The sequence below is a fragment of the Triturus cristatus genome, chromosome 4_2 (genome assembly GCF_964204655.1).
Source record: "Triturus cristatus chromosome 4_2, aTriCri1.1, whole genome shotgun sequence".
Taxonomy (NCBI): Eukaryota; Metazoa; Chordata; class Amphibia; order Caudata; family Salamandridae; genus Triturus; species Triturus cristatus.
Window position 1 is genome coordinate 622,063,074 of NC_140586.1, and position 15,778 is coordinate 622,078,851.

The 15,778-nt window shown below is 43.4% G+C and overlaps 1 protein-coding gene across 1 annotated transcript in view; it reads right to left on the minus strand.

Moving 5' to 3' along the window:
* The window catches only part of LRRC7 (leucine rich repeat containing 7), a 1,991,887-nt gene that overhangs the window by 483,406 nt on the left and 1,492,703 nt on the right, over window positions 1–15,778 (minus strand). The window contains exons 16-17 of the mRNA XM_085602293.1: window positions 4,055–4,154; window positions 556–680 (exon numbers count right to left, since the gene is read on the minus strand). Of these exons, the coding sequence (XP_085458419.1) occupies window positions 556–680; window positions 4,055–4,154 (225 nt within the window). The remainder of the gene's footprint in view (window positions 1–555; window positions 681–4,054; window positions 4,155–15,778) is intronic.

Below are 15,778 nucleotides of genomic sequence, written 5' to 3' on the forward strand. Positions count from 1 at the left end.
CTCAGGTTCTATCATCATAATAATTTTGTATAACTATTATTCTGATTGAATTATTTTCTCTTCCTCTCCTTGTCGAAGACGGTGTTCTAACTGTATTATGGTTCTTAGCTCACATGAATTTACTAGATAAACATTTTAAACTATCCCGAGTCTGTGGTTATTTAATAAACGTTTATTATATGTAATTTTTCACCTATTTAGTTAACTAAAAGGTCCATTGACCAGAGGAAAATACATTGGTTCAAGAGGTTTGGTAAGATATAATTAGATAAAATTCATCTTACAGGCATTAGCACAATAAATTGACCCCAGCTGTATTTACTAGCCTACATGAATGAGTGGGTCTATGGGCCCAAGTGAATGTATAGTAAGTGAGTACCTGAGGGAGGGGACACCGCTGGATCAGTGGTGATGTATATATTCTCCAGGGTGCAGAGAGGTAGGGCAAGCTCTGCCATACAAAAAGCACACATGTTGCTTCAGGAACTGCACACCGTACCATGTATTTTAAGATTGTAGTGAGAAAGCAGTCATATAGTTTACAGAGAGAGTTACCTTCACTTTCCCAGGACCTTCTTCTTCTTCCTTCTTGTCTTCAAATTCGAAGGCCACAGTCATGCGTTGCTGTCGCTGCTCCTCCCATAATTGAGGGTTAAAGCTGTCACTGTCAGACTGGAAATCTGCATTTATATTTGAAAAATAATATTAGAATAAAACGTTTTCTAACACACACTGCATTTTTATGTGCTTCACATTCTTACAAAACAAACAAATAATGCAGAACAAATCTTAACAAAGTAGTCAGTTGAGCGGTATTATCTTGTGGCAATAAAAATATTTAATCAACTTCTCGTGTACTAAATGATCTGCCTGGTGCAGTGCACTGTTCTGAGATGCTGCCTACCCTACAGGTGGGAGTGGCGCTCTGTCCACTAACTCAAGATAAAATATTCAACTTATATTTTAACTACTTGAAAATATGTGATGTAACTGTTTATGTCATTTGAATTGCAATCTGTGATGCAATATTGAAGCTCATGGTGAGCTCTTTGGGAGTGCACTGATATAGGAGGTAGAGTTACGCAGCTAACCACAACAAGCACATTTCAGTGGGGTTATAGATTCTGGAGCCCATACATATTGCTTCTTCAACTTTAGATTAATTTTTTTGAATAAATATTTTTATTGATGACATTTCCTTAGCATTACACACATCACAACCTTTAAGTAAGGAGTACATGAATATCATGCTTTGGGGTGTACAGTTTTCCACAGCTGTGAAATACATTAAGCAGTTTATATATCACTGTTTTCAATAGTTTCTGGTTCATTAACGGAGGGAGGGGGGAGAAGGGGCGGAGCACATATGTTCCCTCTGTATGCGTTCCATTTGCCCCGTATTTGTGTCCATTTTTTCGTGCATCCCCTGGATACATACACAGTTTTTTCCCTGAACATGCACCAGCCCATGTCCTTCTTCATTGCACTTACTGTTGGAACCTCCCATGCCCCCCACATTCTGGCGATAATCCTTTTGGCAACCATCTGGTCCAACGTTGCCCATATTTTCTCTTTACTACTTAAGTTTGTAGGTTCCCAGACATTTAGTAGGCACCTTTTAGCCTCGGGGTCCAAGCCCAGTCCTAAGGTTTCCTCCATACAGTGGAGTTCTTCCATCCAATACCTAATGATGTGGGTACACTCCCAAATTATGTGCAGAAATGTGCCTTCCCGGCCACATTGCTGCCTACAGCCAGAGTCTACCTTGTAGGCCATCCTGACCACTGCCATCCCCGAGTAATATATTTTGTGAAGTATTTTTAACTGTACCAGTTTAAGCCTGGAAGAAGTTGCGACTTCCTTGGGCGAAGCCATTGCCCTCCAACCAATCCTCATTGTCTAGCACTGTTAGATCTGTCTACCATTGCCTTCAGAGCTGTGCTAGAGGGTCGTGAGTGTGATTGATCAATTTACGATAGGTCAGGGATATTGCTTTTTTGGGCATGTATTCGTCGAGGAGTCTATCCTTCAATGGCCAGGCTTCAGGGGGCATCTCTCCTGCTGGGATATTTGCTTTCAGAGTGTGTCGCACCTGTAGATATCAAAATCTTTTTGTATTTGCCAGGTCATTTTCTATTTGCAAAAGTGAAAAGGCTAGTACTTCCCCTTTTCTCCATAGGTCGCCCACCGAGACAATCCTAGTGTCTCATTTGTCAAAGCCTTTTGTGTTCCTTAAGGTACCCAATTGTTCCGAGTCTCACAGAGGGGTGGCCTGTGTGATTTTCTTTGCCCAACCCAGACTCCTGTGAGCAGTATGCCATATCTGGACACGTGGGTCCAGTCAGCTGCACTTTCGTGGGCCTGAAATAAAGGTCCCTGACATAAGAGCCCCCCGGTAGGAGCCACCTATCCATTTGATACTCAGGATCATTTTGGGTTCGGTCTGTACACTGGTGAATGGCTGCCAATTGAGCAGCCAAATAGTTTTTCATAATATCTGGGAGCCCTATTCCTCCGTTATACCACCCTCTCACCAATTTAAGAAATGATATCCGGGACGAACCCTTCACCCAAAGTAGCGCCCTCTGCTCGCTTTCTATGGCCCTGAAATAAGTCGCAGGGATGGGATGGGGTGAGTTGTGCAAGACATCTAAAAAGCGGGGTAGGGACATTATTTTAAATAGTGCGGCTCTACCAGATAGTGACAGCAGGAGAGCCTTCCAGTGTTCTACATTGTTTTTTAGTCGCTGAACTGGTGGCAGGAGATTGTGGACATAGTATAGCTTAGGATCTTTGGTGATATAAATTCCGAGGTATTTAAAGCCATCTAAGGCTTCTGTCACTCTGCAATCCTTAGGCAGGGGAGGAAAATCTTTAGATTTTTCGATGAATTCTGAAAGTTATTTTAGGATGCAGGTTCATCTTATGATCCACATAGAAAACCATAACGTCCCTTTGGAAATGTAAAAAAATTCAAAGGCTTTATCAAACGTTAACCTCATTTGATATCCGGCATGCAGAAAAGCATTGGGTCCAATAAGTTGAATTATGTTAATTATGTCGCTGTATCAGCCCACGTTCAAAATTGGAGACACCTCCTAAGGCTTAAGGAGATACACATACTTTGTAAGATTCTTACGAGCACTAAGCCTGATATCTTGGTCTCTCATTTTTCGCAGTGGATCATAGATCTGTGATGAGAATGAGTCAGACTTGGTATGGAATATGACAGAGCGCCAATAGGGCCTCTCGGTACAAAGTCTGGAGTACTCCCCTGTCCGAGTCCATAACTTGAGCTCATTTTAACATTGAGCATGTGAATTGGGAAACTCTTCTATCCTCAGCCCTGATGAAGTCTAATGTCATACTAATGTCCGTAGATGAAAGAAGTGTTGGCAAGTGTGTGGTGAAAGCTACAAAGATGCATTGACCATTGAATTACGAATAAAGAATATAAGAAGATTGAGCGCAAAAGAATTGATTCTTGACTGGTGTTGGAGTGGTCGAGATTGCTTTTCTTGGCATGGAATATGGACATCAATTGTCTGCTCTAAAAATAGGAAACAGCATGTTTTCTGATCTTTAGGTGGTATTTCATGCCAGTGAGGGTGAACTGAACCCACCAATACCTTCAGGCCACCATAGAATGTGCTGTACTCTGTACGGGTACCTACTCCACATCTTGTGAAGAGAGATATCTGGGAGGAAGTCACACATTGAATTACTGACTATCAATCAATAGTGAGGCCTTGGCTGCTCTTATGGGGTGCACCAGACAATCAAACTCTTTTTTCAGATGCTAGTAAACTGACCACTCAGCTACTCAAAACCACGACACTTAATTGTGTGGCAGAGATAAACTCCTTAGCATTATTAACTTGATTAAGAGGCAATGATTGAATTTGCATTTTAAATAAATTGGTCTGCAGTGCTTGCATGACAAGCAGGCAATGGAATCATGCTTTGTCATATTTAAACAGAAAATGTGGTCCAGCTGTGTGGTGGCCTAACTGTTAGAATCAGACATTTTCTGCAGTTATTAGTGGCATGCTACCGTCATCACAGCGGGGCTGTTGTGGAAACATGTAGTTTGTCAGCACTCTCTGCTTCGTTTCGGGATGAGCTTCAGTTTGAAGAGGTATGAGGGCTTTCGACTGCAAAAGAAATAAACAAAACTTTCTGTATAAGAATCAACACATTCGCAAACATTATTTGCTTATTCATGTTACTGGCAAACACTATAAAAATGATTTCTCAAAATAAGTGTAACACATTTTGTTTTTGTTTTGAGCACGTCTTTGCCTAAAATAGAAACATTTATGGTTTGGCTTGAATCTAGAGATATAAGTAAACGGCTCGAAAGACAAGACCAGTGCTAAAGATTAAAATCGGGATCAACCGAGTCATTTTTAATCTTTTATAGATTTCCCAGAGTGTTCCTTGAGAACCAACATCAGGGTACAAATGCAGCAATGGTCATTTCATGTGTTAAATGCAAATGGTTCTCAGCCGGGTCTTTGACACAAGGATTGGGATGAAAGAGTCACAGATTTCAATTTACTGTAATGGCCTGTTCACTTCTGTGTAATCCGATTTTCGCTGGAGGTGACCAGTTCCAGCAGCAGCTCTGTAATGAACAGATAAAATGGAAGTCATCTCAGACAGAGCTTGAAGTATGCTGCAAGCTCTGTCTGAGATGACTCACAGTATGGGCAAGATGAGGGAATAGTCATGGAGCAAGCTGGAGCACCCCGCTTCAATTCGACGGCCATCGCTGCCCAGTGGCCCTATGCAATGTGGAGTCCTTCATTCAGTAGATGCGCTTCAGCTGGCCGCACTTTGCATGCTGGGGCTTGTAGGGTCCTACTTGTAAGTGTGAAACCAAAACAGTGCCAGATTTCAAATGGCTGAAGGAGAAGAGAATGACATGGGCCACTTGGCAGCCAACTGTGGAATGATTGTTTTCCTCAGATTTTCTGTATCAGTCCTTTTAGAAACTCTGTAAGGCAAGGTGAATATTGGGATTGCTCCTTTTTTGGATGCTGAAGCTCACAGCCCTGTGGGGGAAGAGGTCATGACTGAGTACTGATTACAGAGTGAATGTATTACGCCTACTCCTGCTCTTACTCACCACAGTCCTTACTAATGAAGTAATCTAACTGGAATACCAGCTGTAAATGCATGCGTCTCATTGAATCCCATTACACCCATGAGCCCCCGGATATACCCAGTCACCACAGAGGGGCTCCTTCTAGGTGGCCATTTCAGTAGCTAGGAGGTTAAGGGAGTTGAGTGCTCCTAACGGGAACATGTCTTGTAAATACGCTCAGGTAAACCTTGTCTTCTGGCAAGAATCATATTTTATGCCCAAGATTCCCTACACATAGGCTCCGTTAGGTCTTTCTATGGGGTTAAAAGTGGTACACCTCTGGCATGCATTGGAATAATTGAGAGCTGTGTTGATTTACCTCTCAATCCTACACTTACTATGTACTGTGTGTAATTTGTGAGTATAAACATCCACAAATTCTCATTGTGTGTCATGAAGTGTGTAGTCTTCACAAATCCAACTGTTTTTCACAACTGAATTAGATTTAAGTGCACCCTTTTGTAAAATAAAATCAACGCCACTTAAATGATATCAGTGTAAATGTTCTATCATGTACAACATGATTAAACGGTGTTCCACTCCATCACTAAATGCATCTCCTTCTGAAAAAGACTATCAAAGAAGCAATCAGCAAATAATTACTGGAAAAGGGTTGATTTTACATATAATGTTTGAAAATAAATAATTTTGTAAGGGAGCAGGCAATCTTATTGATGCCTGGAGCCTGGCTGAACAGTTCCTCAACATTAGTAATTAGCTCATAAGCTAACGCGTATGGCAAAATACTTACAGATCATCCAACTCTTTCTGACCATCTGTCAGATGATTTTGAATGGATCATGGAAAAGAAATATATGCATTGGCTCAACTGCATGGAGCTCTAATTGCGAGGCATACTAGTACAAATGTTGCATTCTGAGATGGGGGTGAACACTAGGGGTGAGTGGAACATAAACACCTAATTCAGCAGAGTTTTGCTAATGAGCAGAAAATATACAGCTCGTGCTGCAATTTAGCGCCAGTAGCGTGAGCAGTGCTGAAAATCAGTGTGGACGGCACCATGCTTTGCGCAGAGTGCGTGGCCATTCGAGCTGATATTGCAGCCACTCAAGTAGAAAATCTATGTGAGCGGCAAAAAATCTACTTGAACGGAAACCCTCTGACAGTGACTGCCCACCTTAGAAAATTGAGCTAAGAGATGCCAAATCTCACTCGCCAGCTTGTATTTTCTGGAGCCTCATGGTGATCAAAATTCCACCAATTCCATTGCCAGAATGAAAGATTCTACCCACCCACAGTGAGCACACAATGAGCTCTCAATTTCTTAAACCTAGCTTTATAAGTGAAGCGGTGTCCATCAGAAGTGACAAACAATTCTCAGCTACCCAATGTTGTTAGATCTATCTAGCTATAATTTTAGAATAAAGCACAGATTATTGAAATGAGACGAAGAGGATACATGATCCCAGCTAACATGAAAATCTGGCTGGGCCTTGGATAGACATCGAGGGTGATTGCGAAGGACAAGTTGTCCTTATGTTAAAAGCCCAGGCCTCTGAACACAATATTGCTTATCTCTCACTAATGCTTAGGCACAGGTAACCACAACCAAAACAACTACTTTCCCAAGTCATCAGTTGAACACTAGTGTGGTTGAAAGGGATCTTGGTCCAAAACTAAAAGAAACACAATGAAGTCAAACAAAGGATATGGCCTTCAAAATGAAGGCAACAAATTCGATTGACTTTCGAAGCAATGATTCCATGTTTTGTTTTGCATTGAAAGACATTGTGATCCAGACTTTCATTAGGCACCAATAACTGCTAATCTGAACCTGACAGACCTCAGTAGGAGAATTTGTGAGAAATTTGTGAGAAATGGCGTCAAAATAGAAATTGTCACTGTCAGTCTTTGTCAGTGGACAAGGCAGGACTTTTCCACCCTGCCAGCAATTATAATTTGACATTGAGTGTAAGCCTATCCAGCAGCAGTTTCTTCCCTCCAGGGTGCGCAGGGCAAAGCCTTTATGAAACCAAAAAGGATGTGTTGGGTAAAAGAGGGAATCATCTTGAGACACAGAAGGAGCACAGCGTGTATGTGAGGCACATCTGGTGTCAAATGAGCTTGTCAACTGGCCTTAATTGGGCCTTCTCTCCTGTTTTGTACTTCGTGAAATGTGGACTTCTACTGCAGATAACATCTGAAACCCAAACAGAGTTCTACAGCTTTGGCTACATTGAAGGAACTGTTATTGGAATGTTCCATGCAAGACTCCGGGTGGGATATGGGGCCAGGGAGGCTTATAATGACCATTCACATAAATGTGTTTGTGAATGGGCCCTCTAGCGAAGTATAATATCAACGCATACAACTGAGGGTGAGCCTACAATTTTTGTCAGGCTCAGGACTGACATAGCAAATCTATTCTTTAAGTAACACAGAATGTGCGTTGGCATTAGCTAGCACGAAAGCAGTGCTATTCCTTCGGTGGCCATGAATTTACAAGGAATGGCCTCAGACAGCAGAGCTTCAATTCAATTCACCCTATTTCTCAACCTACGCAGAATTTACAGGTCCCCTGAAGGCATGATGCATAGAGCTACACGGTTTATGTTCTACCAAGAGCTACGTGGTTAATTTTAAGTGTAACACTAGATACGTCTATACACTACGGTCATTTGAAGATCTGATAAATGAAGAGGGAGTCCCACCTGGTCTGTTTCTAAGCCATGCTTCATTTACTCTAAACTTTAGGAGGGACATGGCGGATGCCAGTACACACTCTCACCATCAGTTAGGCCAAGCCCTGTATCCCTTTGTTTTGTTAATAATGGTTACACACTTCTTGAAATTATATAAATGTTTCATCAATGGACGCCAGAATTTCACAATAAGTATGCAAATTTATCAGTACGGTCGAAGCTAATATTTGTACAGCTAGCCTGGTAACCCCTTGCACAAATAGAATGATTGCTTATTGATGTCACGTTACAGGTCTATTAGACATGTTAAGCCACTGTAAGCTTAAATTGTAAAGCCGAAATAAGAATGTATGCATGCCATTTTACTATTGACAATTGTAATGACATATGTGAAGTGTCTTTCGGTGCTCATACGTTTTTGTTGCAAATTACTTAAATCTGTGGCGCGTACAATCATTCCAAAACCAATAAAAACAGATTTAAAAAAAAAACACTGGAAACGTCTGACCTACTACATCCGTGATAAGATTATCTTTCACTTAATATGCCAGGTATTTTTCTGAAATTGATCAAAAACAAAATTGTGAATTCAGGAAAAAAATATGCCCTCAATAGAAACTTTTAAACCACTAACTCTATTTTCAATGTTATCCATTTAATCTACGAGGTTCCATTTGTGGGTACAAATGTCCGTGGTTTCTAAAGCTGCCAATCAGGGTCATGGAATTTACACCCACAAAAGATATTTCGGGATCTCGTCGCACCCCACGCCATCACCTCCACGGACTACATTCTACTCGGGGACCTGAACTTCCACTTCGACAACTGCAGCGACCCCAACTCCACCACTCTCCTTAACAACCTCGACAACCTCGGACTGAAGCAGCTCGTCAACAGGCCCACTCACAGAACATCCGCTTCAGCCACACCACCCAGCCCCTCTGGACGGACCACCACTGCGTTCACTTCACCTTCAACACCACCACTGCACCCAAGCCCGCCCCACGCCCGCCACGAAGGAAATGGAGCAAGGTCACAGAGGAACACCTCAACACCACCCTCCTCCAAGACTTCCCCAGCGCCACGACCGACACCAACTCCGCAGCCAAAGAATTTCACCGCTGGATCTCCTGCTGCGCCGATAAGCTCGCACCTCTCCGCCACCCCGCCAAACAACGCCCTCTGAAGGCTGCCTGGTTCACCACAGAACTACAAGAAGCCAGGCGCTCCTGCAGATGCCTAGAGAAAACCTGGCGAAACTAGAAAACCATGGAAGCACGGAACAACCACAGGAGCGCCCTGACGGAATACCACCAGTGCATAAGAGACACCAAACGGACCTTCATCAGGGACAAAGCCCACACCAACGCGACCAACGCCAAAGAATTGTTCAACGTCAGACAGCATTTCGCCAAACCCCCCAGCGAAGCCACGGACGTCACACCTTCCCAGGAACTCTGCAACAAGCTCAGCTCCTACTTCCATCTGAAGATCAAGGTCCTCTACGACAACTTCAGCGAACAGATGCCGGACACCACCCCCCTCCCCACCGCCGCCGATAAGTCAACCATCATGACCTGGAATCCCACCACCATTGAACACATCACCGTGAACATGAAGAAAACCCACTTAGGAGCCCCGACGGACCCCTGCCCACCGCTCATCTTCCACAGGGCCGCCGTCGCCCTCGCATCCAAACTAGGACGGACCATCAACGCCTCCTTCAGATCCGGCACCTTTCCAGACAACTGGAAGTGGACGGAGGTTAAACCTCTCCTCAAGAAACCCACGGACCCTCCGGACTTGAAAAACTACCGGACCATCTCTCTCCTTCCCTTCGCGGCCAAAGTCACAGAGAGACTCGTAAACACTCAGCTGACCGCCTTCATCGAAGAGAACTCCATCCTAGAAGCCTCCCAGTCTGGATTCCTCAGCAACCACAGCACCGAGACTGCCCTCCTCGCCACCACTGATGACATCCGCATGCTCCTCGACCAGGGACCCACTGCGGCCCTCATCCTTCTAGACCTCTCTGCAGCCTTCGACACCGTCTCACATTGCACGCTCACAGCCAGACTTCATGATGCAGGGTTACAAGGAGCCGCCCTCGACTGGATCCAATCCTTTCTCTCCGTCAGAACCCAGAGGATCAGACTCCCTCCCTTCCTCTCCGAACCCACAGATATCAACTGAGGAGTACCCCAAGGATCATCGCTCAGTCCCACGCTCTTCAAAATCTACATGGCCGTCCTCGCCACCATCGTCAGACAGCATGGGCTCAGCATAGTATCCTACGCCGACGACACCCAGCTCATCCTCTCACTCACGAAGAATCCCGAAGACACCAGTCTCTGCTTCTAGGAAGGAATGAATGACGTTGCAGCCTGGATGAAAGACAGCTGCTTGAAGCTCAACTCAGAGAATACCGAGGTCCTCATCCTTGGACCCTACACCTCTGCCTGGGACAACACCTGGTGGCCCTCTGCCCTCGGGAGTGCACCCACCCCTACAGACCATGCACAAAACCTCGGCTTCATCCTCGACTCCTCCCTCTCCATGAACCGCCATATCAACGCCGTCGCTTCCACCAGTTTTAATTGCCTGCACATCCTCTGCAAGACCTTCAAATGGATCCCCCCAACTATAGAAGGACCGTCACCCACACTCTCATAACCAGCAGACTGAACTACAGCAACGTCCTCTACACCGGAATCAACAGAACTCTTCTACACAAACTCCAAACCATCCAGTACACTGCAGCCAGACTTGTCCTTGGGACACCGCGCCACGAACACAAGACACAACACTTACGAGACCATCACTGGCTCCCCGTCGAGAAGAGGGTTACCGTCAAACTCCTCACCCATGCCTACAAATCCCTCCACAACATCGGTGCCAGATACCTCAACAAGAGAGTCTCATGTCACATACCCAACAGGAACCTCCGCTCCGCCGACCTGGCCCTGGCAGAGGTCCCCCGCATCCGCAGAAACAGAGCAGGCAGAAGAGGCGTCTCCTACATCACAGCCAAGACCTGGAACAAGCTTCTTGTGAACATCAGACGCTCCCTGACCCTGCACTAGTTCAGAAAAGATCTCAAGACCTGGCTCTTCGACTGATCCGGAGCTGCCACCCCCCTCCCCAGAGCGCCTTGAGACCCTCACGGGTGAGTAGCACGCTTTATAAACCCCTGATTGATTGACCCTAAGTTAAATTTAGTTACAGAAAATATGTATGAATTAGGCCTATCGCGAGCTCCAACAGTTTTTAGCCATGTTCCCGAGCTACAATTTCTGTATCCATGCGAGGACCACCGCCTTTGGAAAGAGATTGGCAGTGAATTTTGATGACGTGGCCAGCAATGTCATTTCAGCTTGATGAAGAAGTGAGAAGGAACCCTCACAAATATTAGTTGAATCTATGACGGCGCTGCAGAGGCGATGGCTCCTGGTAAAGCCAAGATGAAAAACTACAATATGCAAAGAGCCACAGGCTAAGCATGGATGACAAGAGTCTGGCCTTCAAAATGAAACCCCCTTTGGGAGCAGGCTCTCTGGCTGTCATTAAACGATAGTTGAGGTTCCTATGGAATAACACTTGACAGATACATAAAAAGAAGCAAAAGGCTAAACTGACTGGTCAGGTTCATATGCAATTTTAGAAATCTTAATATTAAAGCATATGTTCTAAAATTCGGCAATGTGCTAGAATGTCATACTGACCCTAATAGAAAATGACTGGGGTTTTATTTTTGTTCGTATTTAGTTATTTTATATGCAAAAGGTGAACTAGTCCTAGCTCCTTGTAAGACACTGTGTAAATTTACCAGCATAAAGGCTTCCACGTTAATCTTGTCTACTCTGCTGACATTTCCTTGAGTTGCCTCAGTGCTCCCAGGAGTTCTACTGATAAGCTATAAATATTCATACAGGGAAGCTTTACAGTGCAATGGCGTATTTCATCAGTTTTCGAATGTAGTCAGCAGTAAAGGTCAATGAGCACGTAAGTGTCTAGCAGTCAAAACAGGTCCATCTATGAGCCACAAGTGAAGCTGAAAAGGAGTAACTACCACAGCAAGGAATTCTTCAAATGTCATGATGTAGTGTCATCTCTAAGGTCTTCTTTCTGGGTTTGGCCAGTAATTCTTACTCTGCATTACTAATGACACACGTGAAATGGCCAATTCCATGGTGAAATTCCGCGATGCAGATTTACGGCACCATTCCAAGCTTTCCTCCTTAGAATGGGGAATTACTGCTTAAATTTGTATTTTTGCATCAATTTTGGAAACTTTTCCCACATTTCATACCATTTTCTGCTGACATATTCTGAAAGGTTTTAGCTGGCAGAATGGGCCCAGGGAAATCTGAGAGGGTGCAGAATTACACCACATCTCGGAATTCTGATTTAGCCGTTAACGACTGTTATGAGATTCTTTGGATAAGGACTGTGGTCTTTGGTCTTGGCTGTGGACTGTGGTCTTGGTTACTGCAGAAAAACATCAGGAGTGAGGACTCAAAACACCCAATCTTGATGTTGAGACCATTTATATTCGAAAGAGAGTCTAGCTCTACGATTCTTGTTCAGGGAGCGCCATGAAAATCCCTAAGAGCATGAAGATGCATTGGGGAAGTGGTCAAAAATCAAGAAAGGATCACTGGATACATAGAGAGGCTCAGTACTGCACCCAGTATGTAAGAAAGGCCCATCTGCAGACCATTGAACTACTGACTAATTGCACTACTTTACGTTGAAGCCAAATATTACAAAAACATCTTCTAAAATGAACAGTAAACTTGAGTAGTGCATCAAAATATTTTTCCATTCTTTCAAACAGGCATCCACACCCACATAAGGACATCAGACAACTTTCTAGCATTGTTTGTGGTTATCCACAAAAATGTTAATGTAGGAAAAGTATGATATTCTTGCGTCATCGACTTTATAACTGGATTTAATGGATTGGTGACTAAATTGAATATCTAGGTTATTCAACATTTGCTGTTAAGAGTTATCCAACAACTATATAGTAGAACCTGGGTTTAAATAAAGTTTAGAAGCCTCTTGGCCATACCCCTAAGATTTATTCTAGTAGGAGATTGAAACAAGGCTGTGTGTTGACCCACACTGGTGGTCAGCCTCTATGAAGTAGAGATAGGGGCTGCTTTGGCCAATCACAGGTCATGCCTTCAAAACTGGGGAAAACCTTGGCACCAATTTTTCAGTGCACAGATGACACTCAGCCGCTTTAGACAGAACGAGTATCAGCCTGCATCATCAGTTAAGTGCCCTTCATATGCACTGCCAGAACAACAGTAAAGACAACGCAGCCAATTATTTTAATATTTGACATAATGGTCAAGAAACCAGGGCCGTGGTTAATGAATGGTGATGCAATTGCCAAATTGCCCGCTTACAGATACCTTGGGGTCTGGTTCAACCTAAAGGGTAGCCAACAACATAAACTATCATTGCTAAAGCTGAAAGGACTTCTCTAAAACATGCATTGTACAAGCTAATTACTCACATCTGTAGTCTATCAGTGAAATCAATCCTGGATGAACGAAAGATCCATATTTCTGCCCACATTGGAATATAGGGTAGAGCCAAGCCATGGAAGCTATAAAGGTCGTTGGACACTGAACAGTGGAGCTTGTTCAAAATCTTATTCAGGTTACCTACCTCTACCTCACAAGGGCAACTAAGATGTTATTATCGTCAAACAAATACTGGGAATGGAAACTTGTTTTGTCTGCACCTAGAACCAAATTAGAAACTCAGAGAGAGGCATTTTAAAATCTCTGCTTTGGTTGGAGTTGCTTAGCATAAGGGATTCACCCTCATTACTGTGGTTTACATACTATTTCAAGCACCAAGATCATTGGATGGGCAGGAGGTATGTGAAAAGTGATTGACACGTTGTGCATTTAAAAGGGTAGTGAAAAAACATCTGAAAGACAAATAACACAGACAAGACCCAATTTGCTTTGCTCAAAGAAAATAAGCTGATCTAGTGATCACCACTTAGGCCTGCTATAAACCACAGAGGTGTCTGTTAGACTTGCATACTAATTTTTCTAAAGTTTTTAGGATTCATGTCTTGTGGTTTCTGAATTGGAGAACACTGGCAAACGTGATGTTGCCAAGTCCCAATGATAAATGTAGATTCAGTAGCAACACTAGAGAGTCGCTTACGCATGCGCTTGTTTGCTGCCCAAGCTACAAGGTGAATAATCTACCTCTATTAGATTGATCATACAAAACTGTGCTTTGTTTGATGGGCGAGATCCTCAACTAGCGCGTGGTTCTGTGACATTTACTGATGCAATATTGAATTCCAGGATGGAAGTGGAACACAATCAGGTTAATGATAATTGCTTTTTTAGTATTTTCTGCGGAATACCTTTGACTAATGATGCATTTTAGCTTCTGACGAGTTACTAACAAGTCTTTAATTGAAAGATTTTGAATTAGTTAATAGCCTCATAGCCTGCCGTAGCAGGCTATACCGGCTATTAAAGGCCCGCTCCAGCGTTTAACAAGCGAGTGGGACTTTAATAGCCGGTATAGCCCAGCTACAAAGGGCTATAAGTCTATTAGAACATTCTGCCACTACAGGGCAGAATGTTCTAACAAATAAAACAAAGGCATCTCGGAGCCCTAGGGGGTTTAAATCCCTTTGAGCTCCGAGAGGCCTTTGTTCACCACAATAGCTGTGAAGAAAAGCAATATTGGAATCTTGCTCTGCGGGCCTTTACCGGCCCATAGAAGCATGGAGCACTCCATTGTATTCAATGGAGTTCTTCACATTCCAATGTTCTAATATATAAAATAGGCATTCAATTATAATTGTACAGTTTACCCTATTTCCCTTTTTCATTGTGTTGGTTTCAATTAGCTATTCAAGAAACTTTGAACAGACTTGAACAAAGGGTTTTGGAAGGTCTTCTGTTTAAACACTGACCACATTTGTGCAATTTGGAAAATGTCTAAAAACTGAATATTACATATCTCGGATTTAATAGAAATGGCTTTGACCATGCCCAGTGCCTATTTTACTGTCTTTGACTCCTATTTATCTTCTTGTAGGAGTTTAATACTCTGCCTTTTATTACAGTGGGTGTTTCATAGATACCCTGTTGTTCAGTTGTGGATGGGACAAGATAGGTGATAAATGTGATAACAGTTTCAATTCCTACTGGTCTCACATCAGTTCACACAGTAGACTTGGCAGGAGGTTTGGTGACCCTGGTGAAAAACTAACTGTGGGGCCCTAGCGTTGTTCTCTACCAAAATATTTTTCCGCATCATAAGCAAATAGTTTGTTTTAGAGCACATTGGGATGGTGTCACTAATCAAAAAGGGGATTTAAATCAGAAGCCCTCAATCACCATTCATGTCCCCACAGAAGCCTCATATTGGGTGCATGGGAAATGTTATACTACCATTGGTTTTATTATTGTGCTGATCCATAGTGGCACCTTGCTAATAAGTGGCCTACTATGTGCTGAAGGGCCATTGTGCATGTGTGTTGCAATAAAGTACTGAGACGGCTACAGGTGTGGAAACATGGTATGAGCATATGGCCGGGAAGGAGAGGATAGATATTGAAGTGAAAAGTTGCAGACGTGGTCATGGTTCCATGTGTAGATGTTGGAATGGGAGAAGCTTACAATGGACAGGTGCAGGGCATTAATATTACTTGAAACCATGGCAGGGTGACTTCAAGCGTTTCTTGCTTTCTAGCCAGGACTTCTAGGCAAGATGAGAGTTGTAGGAACAAATAAGTTATGTGAAAAGTGAAACTACGAGCCCCAGTATGCATACTTCTGATGTCTAAAAATCCAAGGCTGGCTGGAAGTCCCTTTCCTTACATGTGGCCTTTTCACAGCTATGGCTGGTTGTGAGAACAGAAGAAAGGTGCAGAGCAGACTAAGGAAAAGTACAAGGGTGGTGACTGGTGCAT